The 24,405-nt window shown below is 42.1% G+C and overlaps 1 protein-coding gene across 6 annotated transcripts in view; it reads right to left on the bottom strand.

The window, feature by feature from the left end:
• PHACTR3 (phosphatase and actin regulator 3) overlaps nt 1-24,405 on the bottom strand; it is a 114,905-nt gene that overhangs the window by 5,722 nt on the left and 84,778 nt on the right. For all 6 annotated transcript variants that reach the window (XM_075166632.1, XM_075166629.1, XM_075166628.1 and 3 more), the window contains exons 9-10: nt 4,815-4,870; nt 230-291 (exon numbers count right to left, since the gene is read on the bottom strand). In XM_075166632.1, the coding sequence (XP_075022733.1) occupies nt 230-291; nt 4,815-4,870 (118 nt within the window). The remainder of the gene's footprint in view (nt 1-229; nt 292-4,814; nt 4,871-24,405) is intronic.

Here is a 24,405-nt window from a genome sequence, read left to right as displayed (position 1 = left end):
CCATTTTCTGATTTAAAGTTTATATGTAAATATTTTACTTAATCTCATGTAGCTGAGATAAGGTAGATATTTTTGTAATTCACATTACTAGGTACCACTATCTCAGACATTGCTGAGGAGGATGTATATTAAGGGAGATTTTGTATAATAATGGCCTCTATGACTGGCTGATGTTATGTTAGCTTTGCTAAATTTCTAAAAACTAATAGAAGGTATTGCAAGATTTTACCTTTCTTGTCAGTCTCTGTTTGATTTCCCTTCTTTCTTCCTGTTCTGTTTGATCATTTCGTTCTGCAGAGAATACAAAAAAAAAAAGATGACTTTCCTCATGAGGAGGATTGGTATTTTCCAAAGTTCCAGGCAATAAAAATTAGAGCACAGAAAAATTAGTATCTGGTTCTTAGTTGTATGTTTTGTTAGTTCAGTACATCTCTCTGGTTCTCTATTAGAACATATCGTTACCTCTCCGTAAGGACAACGTACTGGTGCCAGTGTCAGCTTTTCCTGTGCTCTAAACTCTAATTCCAAGGAGATTTAATAAAACAACAGCAGCCACACCAACTCTCCAATTGTATAAACTTTAGAAGGAAAATCAAAATATTCCATAGTTATCATTTTTTATTCTCCACGTTGCTGGAGCCATTCATTGCTGTGAAAAGACTTATTGCAGCAGCTCCAGGGAAACTATGTTCTTTCCTGTATAACCTTATTCTAAGGCTGCATCTTTAGATGGTCACACTGCCACAGTTGTTATCTTTGACTTGCATGCTTTTTTTCTCTGCTATTCAGGATATGCCACTGACATTAGAACCTATTTATCCTCACGGGGTTTTCTTTTGTAGCATTCCATTCTAACCTAAGCCAGCTTGCTTTTGTGTATTGTGCCTATTAACATTCAAGCCGTGATAACTCCTACACACTGGGTCTAAAAATAGACTAGAGTGCTGTAACACTGTGTGAAATATATCCTTTGCCTTAGGAAACCAGTTAATGGCGTTTCTATTTCTAGTACTATCTGTTACTAAATTCAGGCATGAGCCTATGACCTGAACAAAGCTGAAGACCTAGACAAAAATGTTTAACCATTCTGGGATTCTCTAGATACTACTGTGAAGTTTATTATACCACTTGCATTAGGTATTTCCAGTGTTAAAGCACACACGTGATTTTTAATATGCCTTGAAAAAACACTAGCACTGCAGATTAGTTTCCAAAATGATATTTTTAGTAATGAAGTATTCTCCCTTATTTTTTACGCTCATTAGATTACACTGAAATTATAAGTATCTATTTAAAATAACATAGTAGTGCATAGCTACAACTGGCTATAGCAGAAATGTAAATCGAATCTAAAATGCTATAATGTGCTATATTACAATTCGGTGGCAAGGCACACAAATTTAAAAGAGAATAGGACAGCTAAAATTAGTGCTCTGTCAGGGCTAGGCAGCTATTTAAGTCTGGAATGTTTAAAAAGAGAACACGCTTTAAAAAGTAGAGTGTATTCTAAGATGTAGAGATACCTGCAGGAAGTTACTAACATGCTTCACTGAGTTTTAATTCACCGCTTTTAGAGTAGATATTCCTATCTATATATTTTTATTAAAAGAAGAGAATTTTCTGTGGCTTAGGGCCTTTTTAAGATATGACTATGATATACACTGAGAGAATTCCTAAAGAAAAAAACCAAATACACATTTCTGATCAAGAAATGCTTTTCCAAATATACTAAACATGTATAGTGACCCATTTCTCTGAGACATTCACTCAGGTTCGGTGCTTATTCTGAGCTTCAAGAAATAAAAGAAATAGTTATTTTAGAAAATATAAAACAAGATTTGATAGGAAATGCTAGCAAAGGCATTATAAAACTCAGGCGTTATTACAGAGAGGTTCTTCCCATCAACATCGCTCTGCCTACACTTTGATCCATTCATTAGTGAGGGCTGGTTTTATAAATCTCAGTAGAGAGACACTCCCAATTATGAAGTGGCATGTGCAGTACTGTAATTCATTTTGCTGCTCTGTGAGTTATTCAGGGAACTCTTAGCTGTGCGTGACACTAAAACAATTCCTGGTGTTAAGAATGAGCGGGGGATTGTACAGTGTGATTTAAGAGATGCTGCCTTCTTGAATGTGAATGTCAGCTTTCTGTTGAATACAGGAAGAACACATGTGAACACCTGGGTCGTGATTTTAGTTCATATGCTTTTCGTGCTTTGTGGTAAACCAGCAGTGTTTCTATAGTTAAAGTAAAGGACTTAGAAGATCAACAAAGTTGTAAGAAAGTGTTGCCTTTAAGTTTGCTTTTTAAGTATTACTTTTATCTCAGAAACATCTCCCTAAGGGAGATAAGAAATCACTTTTTTTAATCTTACTGAGATTTGTTTTAAAATAATGTAGTTGGACTTAGGCACTTGCAATATGCTTCTCATTTTGACAGAGTTGTACAAATGTGAATTATTAGTCCACAAAGCAGCTTTGGGGGTAGCATTGCTTCCGTTAGCAGTATGTATTATGAACATCAAAGATGTTAGGAAACATAGGATGCAACTGTACAAACCCTGACAACCTGGAGGAGGTTGTAATGATTTCACTGAAGGGCATTTATACTGCTACAGCTTTGCATGTCAGACCCAATCCAGGTGTTTTTAAAGTCCGTAACAAGAATGTCGATATCCCTATTAATAAAAGGTGACTTTACTAATTTCCAAATTCACTCAAAACTGAGGCTAGAGTTGTTGCATCTGTCCAGCCTTTTAAAATTACAACTGAAACAGCTAAGTGATGACCTTAGCTCTTTACAAGATACCTAGCTTTTTATATAATGGAAGAGGTAAATAAAATAGAAGTGGTTCTGATCTCAGCTGAACCTGTATAAAGCCTGAGCAACTGAACTGAAGTCAATAAATTTGCTCCATGCTGGGAGCTCTTTAAATGAGATATACAAATCTAGACCAGTATGTTTAGCTGGCATTCAGGAAATATCTTTAATTCTGCTTTATCTTCTTTCTGCTTTATCTCTCTCTAAGCTCATTATATGAATGTATTCAAACTTTTTTATTATTAAAGCTGGTCAGTTTAACCCAGATTAAGGATGTAACCAGCACACTTCAAAAAGTAAACATAAAGGAACAGATTTTTTCAGTAGAGATCAGCTCTTCCTTAGCTAGGAAGAAACCCAAGGAAACAGATTTTCAGAGATCTTAGGTACTGACCCATGAAAATCTGGCCCCACATATTTCAGAATCTTGGGTTACTGCTTTTTGTTGTCTCTTGTGGTAGATGACAGGTGAAATTAGGCCAAGTTCGTCCATTCACATTTGCAAAGAATGTATCCTTTTTCTCATTTAGCTATGCGTGTGTTAGATGATACGTTTAATTTTACCATGTGCTATATATGCATTGGAACAGTACTGGAAATACCAATAAATATAAGTTGACTGTGGAATTCCTTTGTGTTAAAACTGAAATGAAATCCCCAATTAACTTCGATGGCAAGAGCATGAGCTTTTTTCTGTGAACTACTAAAAGTTCTGAGACATTAAACTTTAGGTAACAAAATGTAGATAACTTTTTTCCTAGCGAATTACAATCACATTAATAATTAAATATGAATTAAATAGAATAAGCAGCATTGCTTGTATGACATAAACTTATGTGGCTTTATGTTTTATGCTTGTTTAATGAGAAACAAACTATTGTTCACATCATTCTGGTTTTTGTCTTTCAATACTACATAGACCATGAAAATAACAGAAGCAATATACTTTTCCTTCAAGCAGATGGCCTCCCCCTTTCTCCTGTCTGAGACCCATAATAGAGACAATTTCAAAGCTCTCTCTCACCTTCCCTTAACGTAGAGGATTCCCAGCACTTGTAAGGAAAGGGATTATGTTCATCACTTGTTTGATCAGAACACCAATCTTTAGGAACAGAGTTGCAAGTTTCTGCCTTGTGTTTATTTGAGAGATGTTGAGAAACAAACTATTGTTCACATCATTCTGGTTTTTGTCTTTCAATACTACATAGATGGGTTTCGAATGCTGCAGGAATCAGAATTTACAACTTGAGAAAGGCATGCAATTTAGTACAGAAAAAAATGACTTGTTCAAATTTAGGCTTTCAAATCATTTTCATTCCAATTGCACTGTTATGGATGTTAAGAGGGGAATACAATCTTAGTGTCACACAGTGCAATGAGAATTGGACTGATGTTTTTCAAGATGTGGACTGTCCCAGCAAACCGTACACTGAATACCACCAAGGCTGACGTGGAATGGAGAAAGCATTTATAACAGGCCTGGAACTGTCCCTCTAATAACTCTAGTATCTCAGAATGATCTTTCTTTGACTTGTCTTTGGGAAGGCCTCTAATGATATGAACTTGCTAGGAGAATCACACCTCTGCAAGGATGCTTTTTCCATTCCACGTCAGCCTTGGTGGTATTCAGTGTACGGTTTGCTGGGACAGTCCACATCTTGAAAAACATCAGTCCAATTCTCATTGCACTGTGTGACACTAAGATTGTATTCCCCTCTTAACATCCATAACAGTGCAATTGGAATGAAAATGATTTGAAAGCCTAAATTTGAACAAGTCATTTTTTTCTGTACTAAATTGCATGCCTTTCTCAAGTTGTAAATTCTGATTCCTGCAGCATTCGAAACCCAGGACATGTGAAAAATTAAAACTTTTAGGTACAGAAAATAATCCTAGTGAATTAATTTGTCTATTTAAAAATAATATGTTCTAGAAATGCAACACTGGTTTCAACAAACACATAAAATACTTCAGGAAAATAAATACTCACGTTTAAGTATATTTCTTCTTTCTAGCTCCTCAACAGCAGGTCTTTGGCTGAGTCGCCTGCGGAAAAACACCAAAATCACATTTTGTACCATGCCTGGTTCTTTGGAAAGTCTGCAGTATTCTGAGTTCTGGTTGGTGTTTTCCTCAGGGAGGGGACTACAAAATCCCTCTCCAGAACTCAGGAAGGAAAAAAATACAAGAATCCTGGCACCAGAATGCTTTCTTATATTACGTTTCCCAAATGTCAGCAATGCAGGTAGAAGTTCTTCTCTAGTTTGCTCTGCTGTCAGTGAAATGCTTCCTCAGAACGTGCATCCTTTTCACCATACTTTCCAGACAGTCAGTTGGAACCAGTGCTCTCCAACAGTTAAATTCACTCTTGAGGGGGTATTTAAGGGGTTATCAAATGAGTTTCACAGTGATCTTCTGTAGCTATCACTGTCTCTACCTTTTAATCTCACGTAGCAGCAGGCTTCCTTTATTCTAGTAACACCAGTGGTGCATCCTGACAAAATGCAGACTTGCCAGAAATAAAGCTTTCCTGTGGTTTCCCGACTACACATCTAACAGACCAATCCAGCAGCTCTCCTCCTGCCTGCTGAATAAAATTCGTGTGCTGCTCACAGCCTCACGCTGTCTGAACGGAGTGTCTTATGCAGTTTCACCTCCCCTTTTCAGTAGTGCTGCTTCAGGATTGAGTCTTCGAATCATATGATCAGTGCCACAGCGATTTTATTCTGCATACTAAATGAGACTTCCCCACGAGACACTGCTAATATCTGCAGAGAATCTCAGGTAATTGAACCCCTCCCCTAGGCAGACACACACACATGCTGCATTTGCTAGCTTTCAAGTAATAATCCAGCAAGCAGATCGGAAAGAGTTTATGCTTTCTGGCCTGCATTCTGGCAACGTTAAGGATTCTCATCGTCTCCTTTCCAGCAGATGTTGCCAAGCCAGAGATGAAGTTACAGAGACAAAGAAATACTCAGAGCAGGGACCACACTGCAAAGCACTGCTGCAGTAGATATCCCTCTACTGTGTATAGGAAATAAAGGAATGATTATAAAGTGATGCTATAACAAGATCTACATTTTATCAAATATATAAGAGATTAAAAAATGACGTAACAGTTAACAGACTGTAAAAGAACCAGTAAAAGTACCTGATTCTAATTTTTCCTTGTTTTGTAAGCCTTATCAAATATACCTTCAAAATCAACTCCGTATTCATATGTTATCAGACCAACACCCCAAAATTTGAATGCAACTCCTTATCCTTTTTTTTAATTAATTTCCCTGAGATCACTGGGAAAGCTTTCATCTTTGGCAACAGGAAGGCATCACAAGTACTATACCAGATTCACACCAACAGAAAACTTAGATGATGAGCTCTTGGGCTTAGAAACACCTACAGCCTAACTCTCTTCTTCCTACCTAACACTTTGTATCACCTAAGGTTTTTCTCCTGGTCTCTGGATTTCTCTTTGGAGTAACGAGTCGGATACCCCAGCAGTGGAAGCTGCAATAATCCAAACTGAAACAGGAATGCTGCTGAAATGCCCTACTAAAGGCTTTAAACATGTATTTTTAATTCCTGTTACCCTTGGACTCCTCCCTCCTCACTCATTTCCCTGTACGTCTCAGAAATGATACAATTCTGGCTAGGTTTTGTTTGAAAGAGATTAATGTGCATTTTATAATATAAATCAGGGAAGAATTACTTACTCGGAGAGCTTATCTGCAAATGAATGGTCCACCCAACCTGCTGTTCACATGCCTCTCTCTCAAGCCATTCTTAATTACAGCCCTTCCATGCGAGATTTATAGATTCTCCCAGAATCTGTACATTAGATTTCAGAGGCCCCTTTTAAACTGGGGAATTAAAAGCCTAACAGAAATGATTAAAGCAGTATGAGAATGCATATGTATATGAATGCTCTGTATATTTTTTTACATATATAGTTATAATATGTATGATGGTTAATTATTTAAAACCCTGTTTCCCTTTTGGCTTTGATAGACACATGGTAGGTGCCCAGAGACAACAACATATTTCTGTGTACACGCTGAGATTTACCCACAACAGAAGGAAAAGGTGCAGATATACACACGCATATATATGCACGAAAGGGCATTGCATTTTTTTTCCTGAGTTTTTCAGAGATACAGACCACACTTCCAAGCTTTTTGTCATAGTCACGAAACTAGATGTGGACTTTCCTTCAAAATAGAATTCTAACAGGATTTTGGGAAGCTGGGGATAGAGTGAAAACACCAAATACAGCAAGAGTCATGATCAAACAACAAGAAGTGGCCACACGACTGACATCGTTGCTACCAAGGTGTAGGGACATTTTGTTTCTATCATTTTTTCTGTTCAGGAGGAGCCTCTCTCTGCCCAGAAACCCCTTTCGTTTGCTTTCTCCGCTGTGAGAGCTGTGCTGCATGGTGGCGGGGCTCCAGGCGAAGGGGAAATGGCGTGAGTCGGTGAAGGTGAAGGACTCCAATGTCTCCACCAAGGGCTGCTGATTGTAACGAGGGGAAGCAGCCGTGAGCGCAGCCCAGCCGGGCGAGCAAGGGCCGGGGGGCCACGCGTCTCTGCTGAGCTGTGCTGGAGTACGTCGGGACGTGAGAGGCCCTTTCTGCAGGAGGGTCTTTCCTACGTCCGGAGAGGAGCGTGCCTGCGCGCGGAGTGCGCTGCCTTCCCTGATCGTCCATCGTAGCAAGAAACTTGCTGCTGCTGCGGGTATTTACTGCGCAAGCAGAGCCTGTCCTGCCTGAGTTGCTCAGCTGCTTTCAGAGGATGGAGGAGGGTGCTTCATCCCCCCACGGGGGTCTAAGCAGCCCCAGCCCCTTGTTTCCTCAGAAGGGGACTCGCAGTCCCTCTTGATACCACTGACTTCCCTCAAAACCCGCCTGGGCTTGGAGCGAGATAAGGACAAACACATTTCTGAGGGCTCCTGTCAGGTCAGCGGCTCAGCGTAGCGCAGGAGAAGCTGCCTACCCCTGTCAAAAATGCACGTCCCTCTTGAAAAGAGCTTTTAAGTAAGAAAATGTTTCAGATGAGTTTGTGTCTCTGCTTGCATGAGCTGTTCTCTGGGCCCTGTGGGGCTCCGTGTGCTCTCCTGAGCAACAAGTGCTCTATTTTGGATATTTATTTCATATTTTTCTGTGAAACTGTTAAAACATGAAATCCTGCCCCTGACAGAAGCAGGAAACACCCCCTGCGCATTGAGCTCGGTGCGTTTCCTCAGCAGGCGGCCGTCCAGCCCTGTGGAGAGGCAGCGCCATGGCCTCGGAAACGCCGCCACGCCTCAGGGAAACCTGGCCTGAGGAAATGGCGGCCGGCTCTCCTCACACCGTTGTTGGGGAGTGCAGGCCAGGAAGCGGGGACTGAGGGACTAAGGCTCTAGGGAGGGGATGCTCAAATCTCCTATGTTTAAAAGAAACAAACTCCAGCTGAATAACAATTATCAGCAGACTGCGTCGCAGCAGGGGAGCTGCTGTGTGATCCCGGAGGATGAAGCAGGCGCCTGCCATGAAGGAGCCTTTGTGAAGGCTAAAAACTGACCCCTCAGTGGACTGTGGATGATCGCCACAAGCTTTGCACAGAGAGGATTTTGTATTACAGAGCCACAGGCCGTTTTGAAGCAGAGTCCTGGCTCGTTTCCTGTGGGTTCAGCAAAGTACCTGCACCTGAGCGTGGGTGGTTGCAGGGCTCCACCCTGGGGCCAGCCTGCATCCAGCCTGGGTGCCGTGCTCCCGTGCTGCTCTGGTTGCAGGAGCCATTTGACGGCCTGAAGTGGGTATGAGACTCCAGCACTGCTGCAATGTGGACATGTGAGTTCTGTGCTTTCTGGTTCTGTTGTTTTTTTCACCTAGGGACTCATAACCCCACGTGGGACTCGCCTCAGGGAGGTGACTGTAAGCTCCACTGGGAGCACTGAAGTAGTGCACCACTTCTGTTGTGTCGCAATAATGGTTTCTTTTCAGTTGATTTAAATTTAGATATCTATTTCTTGCTTTTGGGAAAAGCATCCAATTAATGCTGTTGTGTTCTTGGGTGATATTAAAATCTAGGTTTGTGTATTTTTGCACTGTCTGCTGAGGCAGGAGTGCTCCCTCTGAGCACCTCTGCAGGGCCAGCCATTTTTGGAAGGGTCTTGAAACTTTCTTGAAAACTCTCAAGTAACTCGCAGGCAAGTCCTATCTCTGTCCAGATCCTCCATGGTGTAAATGCATGGACTGTCATTGATATTGCCATGGTCTCATGTTAAGAGCACTCCAGGAATTTGCTTCTCCATTAGCTTAAACCAAGGGATGCCAAGAGCAGAAGTAAGTGGAGCTGAACCTGCAGCGCCTCAGTCAAGGCGACTGCAGGTGCCTCAGGGAAACCGAGCAGAACTGGAGGCATCAATGTCATTTTGCTGTAAATGGTATTTGGATACAGTTCAGACAGAATTTGCCGTACATGTGTCAGTGATGCTCCAAGTTTGGATAGACACCAAAAGCTGAATATTTTATCATAATGCTAAAGCAGTCACCATAAGTTGGGGGCGCGGGGGGGGGAGGTAGGACAACACACAGACACACAACACTACACTGAGCTATTTCTTAAATTCAGAAAAATAACAAAGTTTATGTGTTATTGTTGTTCTGTGCAAAGCAAACATAAACCTTCAAGCACCAGGTGTTCTTCAGCTGTTTGAAGTTTGGGGAGTGTTCTGGGGGTATCTTCAGATTACCTTTAGAATGTTTTCACCAGTAATTTGGGCTCGGGAAGATAACTGGATAAATTTATATATTTCCACCTCTCAGAGGGCAAAGACTTTGCCTGCTCCCTTGTCCTCTGCAGTGTTACTCCTGAGGGTGAGAGGAGCAGGTCATTGCAGGATAGCTGTCGCCTGTGGCTCGCCCCGAGAACACCCTGCAGGTACGGCCATGTGCTCTCTTGGTCTTGGTGTGGAAGTACCACGGGTGCTGAGAGTCTGCACATGGCCTCAAGATATTTGTTTTCCCCATGCAACGTGCACATGGGAATCCTGTGACGTTCATGAGTGCTCCATGCTGGCTCTGAGAGGGACAATAAATCTATGCGTGTCTGGCTGTTTCCTTGATGGTACATGTGCAGTGTATAATTGTAGCAAAACAGGCTGCCCAGGGAGATAACGAGTACTGCCCCTATCAGCCCGATGGGTGCAGAAGTCTCTGTTGGCTGGTCTGGTGGAGTGGGCTGCTGCCCTCTGCCACAAGAGTCCAGTTTGAGGTCCTGTTAACTAACATGTTCAACACGTGCACAAGTGCAGATGCTAGAGTCAGCCTCAAGGGGAAAACCACTAATTGCTTGTTCCCTCTGGAGAAAGGTCATGTGTTCGTGAGCCCAGCGACTCTCACATGTACCTGTGACTGCTGATCAATAGATCAATATTTACTTCACACAGTCAGATTGTCTCCTTCACATTCAAGGGAATTAATGTCTTGGGACCAGCATTACATCAAGGTTGATGGTATTGGACTGTTACAGGTGACTCTGAATACTCAGCAGTCCGAGGATTTGCATTTCACTAGGATCCCAGGGTCTGCTATCAGATGGGCAATGCATCAAGATGTCCTACAAGCAGGAGATGCTGCCAAGTTCTCTGTCCTCATAGTTAACCTCAGCAGTGTCTGCTTTGTCCGTTGTGGGAACTGCATCTCAGCAAAGCCACAGCAAGCTGTCGGCTTGCAGGTGTGGGCACCGAATAACTGATGAGAGAGAAACTTGGAACAGGTACAGCGCACTTGTATGCGTATGGGGCTATGCTGACTTCCCACACCTCAGACAGTCCTTCCTTTCTAGCTCCTGTAACTAGTCTGCAGTCTCACCTGCCTGGCAAACCCTAGCAAGTGTTCAGCAGAATCCAGTGCAAAAAAGCTCGCGTTCTTGGTTCATGGAGTTTCTTATCTGTCGCCAAAATGCACTCCTTTCTTTTCCAAGTATATGTTTGCATGGAGTCTGTTGCACAGTATCTGTATATATGATTGTCATAAAATTGAATTTCTTTTGGATTTGTAGCTGAAGCCAAAAGGCATACTTTGGAATCCTTTTTCTGCTCTTCCTCTGTTAGATCCATGTGATTCTGATAATCTTCTACAAGGGGAGGGGTAGACTGGGTAGACTGGGACACGTGCATGTACCCGTGGACTCTGGACTGACAAGTGAGCAATCAATCCAGCCTTCAGTAAGTGAGCTGTAGCCAGCAGCAATTGCATTGATTGTCTCTTGTGACAGGTAGTTCTGCAGATGGCGTTGGGAAGGGGGGTGGTGGGGAGGATCCTTCTCACAGGAGAGCTCCAGCCCAGGCAAAGGGAGGAGAAATGGGAGTGCCCTGTGCCGGCTCTTCATAAAGCAGCTTGTGTCTGCTGCCCATCAGGAGGCAAAGGCTCTGCCTCTGAAGTTGGCATCTCTATTACCAGAACATCATGTTCAATTCAACACGAAGTTTATTTTCATCCTTCCTATAAGTAGCTGTGAAGAGGATGTGTGCCAGGACTTTGAGTCACCCACACGCTGCACTGTGGCAGTGCAGTACTGCTTGCGATGTACAATTACGGGTAGTAGTAAATCCTTGGTAGGAGGGACTTGCCTTTTACAGTCTGTACAGAATTAGAAGGCAGATGCTGAAACACAAACTTGTTTTTACCCCAAGGTAATTCTGGAGCATGTAAAAAGTGATAGCTGAGTGATGTGCCAGTTTCCCGTAACAGGATGAGAATAGTTGCTGCAAATCTCTGATAGTAGGAGGCTAAAGAGCAGCGTGAAAAGAGTGAGTCCGTATGGTAGATTCTGTGAGGTGCACACAAAAATGTTACTGCTTTAAAATTGCCCAATATTTGTGTCTATGTTCCTTCATAAACTATTTTTTGCATCCAAATAAGAAAACTGCCGTCGGGTGTCCAGTAGAAGATACTGGATAAATGCAGAGCCCATATGTGTTGCCTTAATTACATATCTTATTCATTTGTTTGGCCTTTAGTTCTGTCTGGATTTTCAAGGTTGCAAATCAGCAAGAGTTCAGATAATTATGTTGTCACTCATCTCCCAGGCAATTACAGTTGTCCATCATTATAATTTCTATGATAGAAGCCCTGCAATGAGGAGTTCAGATTTCAGTTGGAATAAAAACTACATACTTGCCCAGCGTGACCCTTGTATCATAACCCACTGTCCCTGAACGACCCTGAATCCTTGTGACAGGTTTGCTATTGCATAGTGTTACTTAGTGATAAGCACTGTGTGGGCTGAAATACACCATCAGAGCCAGTATCTAATTATGTGAGAGGATTCAGATGGAGAACGCTTTACGGTAATCACTGTTTTCACCACCTGTGAAAGCCCTGCTGCATTTGACCTTTGGTTTCATAGTTTCCTCAATGTGTGAGGAAGAAAGGCCAGACACAGCTGGAGAGCAGAGCCTGTCTCTCAGTTCAAAGGCCTGCTGCAAAGTTCAGTGAAGATGCTGAGTTTCCTTCCATCACCTTCAGGAGACTTGTGCTTTCATACCTCTCTCAACATGCAGTTAAGGACTCTTGGACTATGTTGTGGCACATTGCAGGACCGACGTAACATAAGGGTTTTCATTTTCAGTTGAGCCGTTAGTTAATATACGAGAACTAACAGGCCTACATTAGGGTGTAAATGTAATAGCTGCTTATTTCAGAATAGGAGCTTTCTCCTCTCCCTTCCATCGGCTCCCCCACTCTCTGGTTTAACAGAGCTGCTGGATCTGTCCTGTTTATAAAAGAATTACAATATTTAGTCATTCAGGTGACAAAAGTACAACTGATTATTCAGCCAAAGACATGCTCGTAGTTTGAGCGTTTCTTTTGGTAGCAATATCAGTGTGAGCAGCACTACCACTTGCTCTTGTTTCTGCTTTGCCTTGCAGCTGGGCAAGGAACTGGTTTGGGGAATACATTCAAGCTAAAAATAGCTCAGCAAGAAAAACTGCTGAAAGAACACACTCTTCAAAAAACTGTGCAAGTGGTGCAGACTCCCAGTGCAACTGTGCTGAAGGCTGATGAGGGCTCAAGGCTGTGTATTAAAATGGATGTTGAAGGGTCTTCCAACTGAAACCACATGCTGGTTATGATCTAGGTCACACTGTGCAGGTCATTGAAAATGGTGAATAATGTTTCATTGCAAAGCAACAGATTAGATTTTTTTCTTTTTTTTTTTTTTTTTTTCTTCTCTGAAGCAGGAGTAAAACTCTGGAGCCCTGTGTTCCCACAGAAAAAAAAAAAAAGCAATGTTACATATCTTTGATTTGGGCAAATTGAGAACATTGTGGGTTTGATGCTTCAGGACAAGCAAACAAAAGGAATTATATAAATCCCAGGGTTTTAGTTCTATCCCATTATGTATGTATTACCATTGTATTATTTTAAATAAAGACATCTGCCACTGCTGAAGTGATACTAAAATCAACTCTGATAGCAACTGCTTGAGAAACAGTAGGGAGTCTGCCACTTTACTGAGGCTTTCCAAAACTCCTAGTGGAACAGCTGCATACTCCTGGGTGCTTACTGGGTAACAATATGTACAAAAAGAAAAAAGAGAAAAAAAAGAAAAACAGAAAAAACAAATTAGGTTTTAACATCACTGTATAAATGATGCCTAATACAACGCTTGTTCTTGATCTCCTCTAGGGAGAGGGTTGCCAGCCATCCTTGAGCCCTGTAAGAAACGAAGTGTCTGTAGGCTCATGACTCAACTTCCTGGGCAGCCAGGAATGCAATTTCAGCCACCACAGTCAGAGGGAGCAGGGACAGGAGGACAGAAAGACATGTCAGTTTGGACTGTAGCACTACCTACGTTTCAGAGTCCATCAAATAGAGATACTGTACATGGATGGAAGTGTCCCAAAATGTCCTGAATTCAGCGAGGATGCTCGCTGTTGGACAGCTAGCATTAAGATCTTGCAATACTGTCCACTTAACCTATAAACAGTTGCCCCTACCAACAGATGCCACTGCAATGTACAACTGTAGGATTTGGGTCACTGGAAGAAAGCACAGCTGGATTTGCAGAGAGCAGACAAAGAAATATTGGTATGCATAGCTTGTCAGCCTGCCTCTGCTGACTGTGTGTAAATTCTCCTCCACCCCCTCATTTAATGCAAAATGATGTGAGAATGGCCATTCTAGCCATGGCTACAAGCTGCTGAGAATTTCCGCATGCAATGTGAGCTCTGGAGAATATACTTCACTGTTCTCTGTCACCTGTATTTGTATATGAAGGACCCTTTGGCAATCTGCAAAGTCTGTGAAGTGACAAATAAACATCTGCAGCCATATTTGCTATTGCAAGGTGTTGCATAAAGCAACAGCAAGGATTTACCCCAGAGCTGGTGGTATCAAGCTGTGTGAGCCTACTAACACAGCAGCTTCAAACCCTAGCAGGAGAGGGCATGCCCTTGCACCTTCCAAACTGGTTGTAATGTCAGGCTTTACACCAAGGAATAGCTTTCTTAATCACTGAAGTAAATCAAGGAAAATGCAGTGCTCTGTTGGCTGTGTGTAATCCCTAAAGAAAAAAACTAAATGATAGTGATTCCTAAAGTTGCAAATGCTTCTGGAATAGACAGTCCCTGCTGGGACCGTATGTATGACTGCACACCTGCTATTGAATTGCAGGAATCTCTCTGGGAACACTCTCCCTGGCAACGCAAGTACTTTCTAGTTCTCTCTGTCACTCACCCACACAGCATCTCCAAAAGGATGGGATATCCCTGCCTTCAGATAGCATATCACCATCTGTTGTACTATTTTCTGTTTCTCTCGTGCACGCTATTGTTAGCCCAGCATTTTTCACCACAGAGCTAGACCAACAGCTTGCCCTCGTGCTGTCATTAACCAAGGCTGGCCAGGGCCACGCAGCCTTTGCCCAAAGCATGCTCTGAATCCTGCTTCTTTACTGCATTCCCATTTATTTTATTTTAATCTTTTACTTTTTTCAGAATTTCTCGTGAGGTTATCTGTTGATTTTTCAATGCAAAGAGTGTTCCTGCTATCAGCATGCAGAGTGAAATGAGAAATTCCATTGACAACTCAAAGATGTGGCCCAAGCACTCTGTAGGAGTGCGAGTCTCCTGGTCGCAACAACAGGAATAATCATCTATTTTGTAGTTATCTCACCAGCAGATCTCAGTGCTCTGCAGACCTGGTCTATATGGTTATCTCTATTGTACGGAATAGGAAAATGTGGCAAAGTGTCTTGTCTGGAAAACCAGACTTGCAGACCCTCCAGGGATTTATTCACTTCCCACCGCAAATGGTATTTTAGTGACTCTGTTTGTCTTTGTTTTTTAAATTGGGTGGTGTGAAGAGTATGACTTGACACTTGATGCCACAAAGCGTGACACTGAGCATTACAGACAGGCTAGCTTACATGAAAATGCAGAGAGGATTTGAATTTTAAAATGTCATCCTCATATTCTGTCTGCTCTTCCCCAAAGCTTTTTGGGACCCTCCTTAGTTCCATTTAGGATCCTGTGTTTAGTTATGGTGCTGTAAATCCAAATAGAGGTTGCTGGCAAATTTCAGTCAGGACAGAAGATTCTCAGCTTTTGAAATCTGGGTTCCTCAGTAGAATAAAATGTAAGAATTTAATTATGTAACATTTCCTATTGACCTGAGCATTTCGTTTTGACATTGCTGCTATGATTTGTTGTGGTACAACATACATTGTGTTTTACAGTTGAAGTGCAAGGCTGTGACAGAAGGCCTTTGTGAGGTCTTCGTGTTCTTGGAAAAGGACTCAATTTTACCACATTCATGTCTCCTTGGAGTTGCTTTCTGTCTGCTGTCTGACTGCTAGGATGGGGGAAGCTAAGCAGAGCAATGTAAGGTGGCAGCGACTTCATCAAAGCTAGAACAGGCCTTGTCTCTCTGCAAATGACCTCTATCATACACTGGTTTTCTAGGCTTTTGTAGCATGTTGGGGTTTTTTTATTGCAGCTGATGCACAGTAAGTACAGGTGATGCTGCATTTGCGTGCTGGGCCTCTAGTCCACCTGAAAGTCCCTGCTAACCCTGAGCTTCCTGCTCCGATCATCCTTGTAGACCTAAGCTTGGTATTTCCACACGCCTATCATTCTCTATTATCTTTTTCCTTTATGTTGTAAACAGGCTGCAAAAAGATTTCTTTAAACTTAATTGCATGATGCCTATAAATATAACTTTCCTTACCACATTACTACTGGTTTGTTTAACCTTTTCTTGAGAAGGAGGATTTTTCCCCTGTTGGGTGGTATTTGGAAGTACTGTAGCAACTCCCTGTGATAATTATCATAATAAGGCTGCAGTGTAGCCTGGCCAGAATATGGCTTTTGCAGACACCCTCAAATTAGCCCGATCTCTTTGCAATAGACCAGCTGCTATCTGGAGAGACTGTTGTGAGATCCTGGCTTTTTTTTAACATGATTTCTGAAAAACTAATGAAGTATTAATTCATTCAGAATTTAATTTGTGTAATTAATATGATCATCTCAAGCAAATGACAATGGCTGTTCATCTGTGAGCCATGTAGTCTTGATTTTGAGGGCTTTTTTCCCAACAGTGAGGCACTCATGATTTTATTCTGGTGTTTGTCTGTTGGCCGAGTAGTATTTTGTTTTATAGTTTTAACAAAACAAAATAACTGTCACAACTTTGTACAACAATGGACTAAGTAGATTGAAGTAACCTGTTTCTAATGCCATTTAAGACTCAGATTTTTACCAACATGCTGGTTCTTCAAGCAGGTGGGTTTCCTAGTTGCCTTGATACAGTCCTCTGCATAAGTGGACTTTCAACAGAAGGAGGTCCTCAACCTCCAAATGCGTTGTCTGTTTCTTTTTCATTTCACTGGATAAATACTTGAGCATGGATTGATAAATCTGGGAGTCCTTTTCTGTCTTTTGGTGCGTTACATGCGACAGCTAAAGAAAAAGATAGAAAATGAGAGTGCTTTCCAGGGAAAAAAACACTCTCCAGAGTCTGGAGAGGTCAAGGAAGTATGCTGGCCACTTGGATGAGTTAATTATGCTGAAAAACAGATACTGAAGGAAACTTGCGGTGCTCTGTTTGACCCAAGTAGCTCCCAAGCTACACAAATAAACAGGAAAACCCCCACAAGACCTGATCATACAGCTGCAGCTTGCCAGGTGGGCACAGGCAATGGAATCAAAAAGATTTATCTAGAACTGCATTTTAATAATTGATAGAACTGTACAATATTTATTAAGTAGTGTTTGATTAAAAACAATGACCTTCTGTCCTGACCTGCTTTCTCTTCTTCCCCCCCTCCCTGTTTTCTAAATATTTCCTTCATTTTTCACCTCCCTAGCCTTCTCTAAGGTTGTTTCAAAAAGGTAGAAATTGTGCTAGACTGACCTAGTTTTTCTATATGAAAGCAGCAAGCCCAAGCCTCTGATTCCTGGGAGAAATTAAGGTCTTGAATGAACCAGGCTACAGAAGTTGTGCTCAGAGCTGCCCGAGAAGGAAACTGTAGTAACTCAGTAAAACAGTAAATAGTATTTGTAAAACAGTAGTTGCAGGGCCAGCAACTGCACCCTATTAATTGCAGTTCCCTTGGATCACATGTGGTGAGCCAGTTCTTGCAAGGGAGTCCAAAAACATGCTCGAGTTCTTCATGCAAAGGTGCAGATGACTCATCTGCCCCACAAATCAGTGATAACATACTGCTGTGGTACTAGCCATACGCCCTCCAGGTATGGTGTGTGCAAATGTGACACAACACAGTAAGAAAGCTTTGTCGTCTTCCCTTCCCCAACCTAAAAGCCACACTAGAAATTTTGTAGAAGTGAATTCTGTCTGCTTTGGTATTCTGCAGGCAATTCACAGCAACAGTTATGGTGAAACTCATTTATATCCAGTCTGCATATAAAGTTGCCTAGGTTTAAAAGGGGGGCGGGGGAGGAGAACCAATACAAAACCAAAACTACCCCTCCCTCTCTTTTGTTCTTAGATGCTTTCAAGAGGTAAGTCTGAAATTGAGTACGTCAAAACTGGAAAACATGCAGCCAAAAGCCATTCTGGCTGAGATTTTGCTTATCCCAGTCATAGTCTTTCAGATACACACTGTCCATCCCATCTTGCTTCTGTTTCAACTACAGTGAAGTAAGTGCTTGGCATTAAGTACATAAAACATTTTTGCTGAATTTCATGAACGGGTTTTAAACAAAAAAACCCTAATCCTAAGGAATCTCAGCAACACAGTGACCATCCCCACAAATGGTGAGGGCTGCCACTGTGAATGCCTGAATCCTTGCTCAACCCTTGCGTTACCAGTAGCTCGCAACTGCTACGGCACCTTGTTCTGGTCAGGTTTTTGTCACAAAACAGCACAGATGACTCTGACAACCAGAGCAGTTTACTTTGGTCCCTATCGATTAAGCTCTGCAAATTAAATTAAAGTAATTTCTTTCTGTAATTACTTGTGCTGCAGATCCAAACGAGCTTAAGGACCTGAATCATAATCCAGTGTAAGGTGAAGCATTACAGAGCATTATTGGCTTTCTGCAGATTTCCATTTTGTTTTATGACTGCTTGTCACTTTGCAGGGCTGGGGCCCAGATCTTCAGGCATGTGTAGATGCCTGATTTTGAGAGAGGATCTGAGCCTGAACACATGCTGCTATTTGTAGGCAGTTTGGCAGGGCAAAACAAGTGCACTATTTTCTTCCCTAAATTGTTTTTTTCCTTATTTAATTACACTTGCTTTAGCAGTTTTCCTGCAAGTTTATTTACATAATTACGCTCCCTTGTGATACATTACAGCTTTCTGAACCCTGATTTTTTTTATTTCTAGTTTCACATGTGCCACTTATGCTAGAAGACCTATTCAAGGAATTGACTCTGTGTCCCAGAAAAGGCCCTGGATATTCCTCTCTGTGTTTACACCTGCTGCTCTGCCTTTCCCTTCCCCTGCTGTGCACTGACCTGCTGCCCTTGCCTTCACTTTGCCGTGGAAAACATGTTTGATTATGAATTCCCGGCACTGGAGCCAGGGAAGTAGAACAGAGCAGTGCAAGTGTCTTCCCAGAACACAATCTCTCACCCACTGTTCCCCCGACATATGAAACTTTTTCTTGTCCCTGGGCAGAAGTAACTGCCCTCTGCAATGACACTTCCTCATGTTTGTTCAAAGTAAATACCCAACATTTTCAACAGGAGGTGCACGCTGAATCCTTAGCAATACAAACCTGCACTGAGAGCAGCTTTGAGTCATGTGCATGTTGTTCAAATCAAAAACTAACACACAGGACTAAGTCCTCTCTGTTGCAACCCTTTATAAATGAATTAGTGTGTTCAAAAATTCTTGCCAAACATGCTGTGGGCTGGTCTGAGACAGCAAATTGCTCTTTCTGGTTCAGCTGCAGATTATGGCTCTTGCCCAGAGCTGATAGGGTGCTCCATAATTAATTGTGCATGCACTGTGCTTCATTACTGAAGCCAGCAAGCACCTCTGGTTAAAGAGCTTCTGTTCGGAGGGTCCGTTATGATCACACACTTAGGGCAGTTATGTTTTTTACTTACTGACCAGGGATTCACATTAGTGAAGTCCATTCTATTTTTGCAAGTGTAATACCTGAAAGGGAACAAAGGCTACCTTTCCCAAGAGCTCATCAGTCCTTAAGAGAAAGGGACAGGGTAGTCAAGCTATGGCCTGTACAGATGTACTTGAACCTCTTCTAATAGGCATATCTGAGCTGCACTGCAGTTCCCTTGGACCTGAAAAGCGCCGTAAACAGTAGGGTAAACTGACTCATTGCTTGGAGACGTTAACAAAACTTGAGCTTTCTCCCTTTCCTCCTGATTTTTATCCTTGAAGACTGTCTCAGAATAACTCTAGCAGCAGAGGCTAAACCTTAGCCCCCTTGACTGTAAGGCCAGTGCTGCCTGTCACTGGGTACATAACAGCGTTTCCAACTGTGTGTCACTGCCTGACACCAAGGAAGGGCATGGGGTATATTAATGCCTATGGAATCCAGACATCTAAATCCTCGAGGCAACTCCTAAAAATGGCAGCTAGCACTTGCACCTCCCCCATTCTTCCAATCCTTCTTCCCCATCCCCCACAATATTTTTCTTTTCTGTAGCCTGAAAAGCTGAGCCCATAATGGAAAAGGGACAAAACATGAAAAAAATCCCAAATGCTCACACAGCACCAGGTTTAAAATGCACTTGTGCACTGTGCAAGCTGTTAATAAAATACTGCAGCCACATGCAAATCTCCAACAGCAACCCCCCAGCTGGCCCCTGCTGCCTGCAACTCGTCTTGCTGTCTAGTGCAGAGCAAGGAGAACGGGAGACTCCCTCATTACACGCACGCCCACAGAATTAAATTGTAGCTCTATATATAGCTCCCATCTCATGCGGGAGCTGAGGCTTTCACAGACACCCACGCTGCGCTTGCTGGGGTTATTTTTAGCATCAGTGACAAGGTTACCTGCCAAATAAGAACGAAATGCATTAAATTGTACACAGCTAATTAGTGGTGGCAGCTGATCTTTTCTTTGTGCCTGCCCGTGCCTTTCTGTCTCTGGAGTAAATCTGTGTCAATTCTTCCCAGCCTTCTGAAATCAGGGCAGTTCCCTGATCTCTAGTTCAGTGAGTGGGAGTTCAAGCACAGCCCGAGCTTCAGCAAAAAACCTTCATAATCTCCAGGTGAATTTAGGCTAGTCTCTAATCTGGGCTCAGTTCAGTATTTACTTAATTTCTGCATTAGGGCTACTAGTAGTTTGTACACCACCACCACCCCTTTTTGGTCAAAATCAAATAAAACGTTCCCCAAAGTTCTGTGGATTCAGCCCAGTCTCCCACTGAATCTTTCGGTCTGGAGGGCCGATGCCTTTTCAGTGAGCAAAGCTGCACTGAGATGTTTCTGTGAGGAAGTGGCACTGGACATGCCGTTCTTGGGAAACAGGGCACAGCTTTTGTTTCATCAATAGGTCAAATTTTCCTTTATGATTGCTCTGTGTTGAACTGTCACGCTCTATGCTTTTAGGCTGCAAATCTGAAGTGCTGTTTGCTTGGTATTGTTCTGTCTCCAGCAGCACTGTGAACTTCACGCTCTGTTACATGAGGCTGAGGTACAAACCAGGGTCTAACCTGAGTGTGCATTTAGCTATGTCTGCAGTTTCTGGGCAAGTCAACTTGAAAATGCCTTTCCAAGAACCTCAGGGCAGCACTAGAACTACAGATTTCCAGATGTGGTGAAGTACTGAATAAAGGTACTTCCTTTTTCACCTTACATTGCCAAGAAACCTTGCCCCAGCATAATCCACTTACCCATGCCAAGATTTTCAATGTGGTAAAGATCATTTTAGGTGCTCGAGTTTTGGTTCTGCCCTGTGTCCACAAAACCATCATTCTTCCTGTCTGACTCCATTGATGCCCGTATTTCTGTATCTGAATTCCTCTCTCATAATCTTTTAAGTGCCGCTTAATGCATCGTGTCTACTTATGCAAATATCCAAGGAGGTGAAACAGAACATGAAGTGAAAATTACAAATATAATCTTTTCCAGGAATTCATGTTTTCACTGAAACATTAAGTAATAATGGAGTGTCTTCAACTGTGGTTATACATTGGCATACTTGAGAAGTACCAGCCACCCAGGCAGTTCAAACATTAACTTTCTAAACAGTCAGATACCAAATTTAATTAAACAACCTTTTCCTGCATCACTGTTCAGTCTAGTAACTATTTTACTCCCCCAGGTTTCAGCTTAAACCCCTTCTAGAACAAAGTGAGTCTGTAAGGCAGAAAGCAGTTATTGCAAATAATCGTACTTGCAAATGTCTTTTCTGCCTCTTGACACAAAGAGCTCTCAATTCACTGAATTCCATTGAGGGCTTATTATCTGCACTCCGAAGACATAATAATGGGAACCAAGACCTGTTGGGAGCCCTGTTGCCTAATGCACAGTAGAATATTGCAAGTGCACACCATGGCCTGGGGCATTGGGGATGCATGAATTAGTAAGAGAAACACTACTGGAAAGGGAAATCTGGGGAAGATGGAATACTGCCATTTTGGATGGAGGAGAAGGGAGACGTGCATGTTTCCACGGCAACAAGTGGTAGACTAAATTGGCTGGGAGCACGAAATATGGGAAATAGACTTTTCAAAAGCAGCAATGCACATAAATGAATACTTGAATCTGTACTCACGCTGCTGTCAGTCAATAATAAATCTGAAGTCAGTAGATTTGCACTGCTGTAAAAGTAGAATCTGGCCCAAAAGATATAACAGAATTCCTCAATCTCTCTTTTCAGATTGAATGAGTGGGAAAGTGAAGAAAAATAGGGGTTTTAGCTTTGACTGCATAAACACTCTTCAGTATGATAGCAGAGAGTTGGTTTTCTCAGCAGGTTCATAACTACTGTTGAAATGTATTACAACCAGAACCATTTAAAAAATACAGTGGTTTTGAGAAAATGTTATTCTTTTGTCTCCCCATTTTTGAAGTTGCATGGACATTATTAGTCGGTATATTTTGCACGTTATATACGTCAGCACAGCTTTCTCTCTAGAGTACAGAGCTAGGCTGTGTTAGCTGTTGGACTGAGGCAATTCGCTAGACAGCGATAGACTTTTAAATCCCTACAAATGTGCTGAAAAATACTGATCTTGAAAACAACTGCCTGTTTACTTGCCATTCTTATGCAGACAGCCATCGAATAACTACTCACTAATTTGCCCGTACATTATTCTTTTGTGCTAAAATACAGGTCTATAGCCTGTGGATTCATAACTGACCTGGCAAGTCCCATTTCTGTTATCAAAGTGTTACTAGTACAGCAGCAGCAGCAACATGCTCTTACCTGCATAGGTAGTGGCAAAATCATAGAGAGAACAGACACTTCTAATGGATCTTATTTCCCGGTCAGTGCTTTACACCTGAACGCTTAGCAGAACGTTCCTTAGCTATAAACTTCCAAGTTGTCACAAAGAGACCGTGCTGCACAAGTACCAGTAAAATGAATGGATTTAAAGACCTCAAAATTTCATACAAGATTTTCACTCTGCCCAGTGTGGTTACATTTCCATGCTACTACTGGGTTGTGCTCTGAGTCAGGACTCTGGGGTGGTCTGGGTTTTGTGGGGTGAGACCTAGTCAGTCCTGCTCAGAAACTCCAGAGGGATATCTCTAGGGCTTTGACTCTTTGGCCTTTACCAGTACCCATTTTTACTTCTTTTTTTTTTTTTTCTTTTTTTTTGACATGTACTTGCTTTTCCTGGTGTAAATATTTTCCTGCATGCATCTACCACCTGAGCTTGTTTGCACGGTCATGTTTTATTCTGGTGGATGAGTTAAGAGCTGAGCGGAGCTCTGCCAGTGCACATATGTGCTGGAAGTTGTGTGGGAGATTGCTTCCAATCTGTTTTGCCATTCCTGGCTATTCCAGCAATCTCTGCACCGTCTGTTCCCCGAGATGCGCTGAATCTTCCATGTTCCAGGAGGAAGATACTAAATGAAAGCCTGTCTTCCGGCACTTGGAACAAAGATGGCTTTTAGCCATCCTTTAGATATTACCAATGAGACTAATAGCCTGCACCACAGATTGCTCCATAAGCCCACAGCAGACAGTATGGGGGCTTCCTTCTCTGCATTTACCTATACACAGTATGTTTCGTAGCTTCTAGTAATGACCAGCCCTTTTCTTCACCAGTAGAGCAGTTTCCTTTTTAAGACCTTGTACTGACACTTGACTTTAAGTATGCCTCCTTTAAAATAATTCTTTAGGCTCATTATTAAGCAAGCTAAATGGTAAATTAAAAGAAAGGGATAAAGAAAGGGATAACCACCTGAAGCTGCAATTCCATTAGACCTAAGAGAAGTCAGGCTGTATTGAAAGGAGATGTGAGCTAGGCATTTCAGCAATACGAGGTGTGGCTGGATATGAGATAATCTTCTCACTCAGTTAATATTCTGTGATGGTCCAACTTGGTTTTAGGGATGGAGTGGGGTGCAAATAATTTTTTGTGTCTTTTAGAGCCATAAAATTAGGCTCCTGACCTATGAAGACATTTCACAAACAATTGACTGGCCAAAATACTGGAATTAACAATATTGGAGTGCAGCTTGAAATATTTCCCTGAAGTGAATACACAAGGCTTGCAAGGTCAAGATGATCAAGGCCATGGTCAAGGTCCATCACACTTTCCTTCCTAAGACGATGGGTATTAAAGTGGCACATCTATGACTTCCTCTGCCTGTAACTCTTGGAACTTAATGTAAATTGTAATGTGATATTTTCTACTTGTATGGGATGTACATATTTTTTGTAACAGGGACTGTCATCTGCTCTGTCTTGTGCAGTCACTGGCCCAACACACTGTTCTCCTTTGGGTGTTCATTCAGCAGCTTGTTTCTTAGCTGAGGGCAAGTGTGGTGATGGCAGTGATGTTTTCCTCTGTAAACTCTGGTCCATTAGGACTTGTGCTCTGATCCATATGCGTGCTTCTCATTCCCTGTCCCCTGAGGTAAAGTTTAATCAAATGCACACACATGAATGAGCTAGCCTAAATATCAATAAAT

The sequence above is a fragment of the Calonectris borealis genome, chromosome 17, assembly GCF_964195595.1.
Source record: "Calonectris borealis chromosome 17, bCalBor7.hap1.2, whole genome shotgun sequence".
NCBI lineage: Eukaryota > Metazoa > Chordata > Aves > Procellariiformes > Procellariidae > Calonectris > Calonectris borealis.
This window is presented reverse-complemented; position numbering and strand designations above follow the sequence as displayed.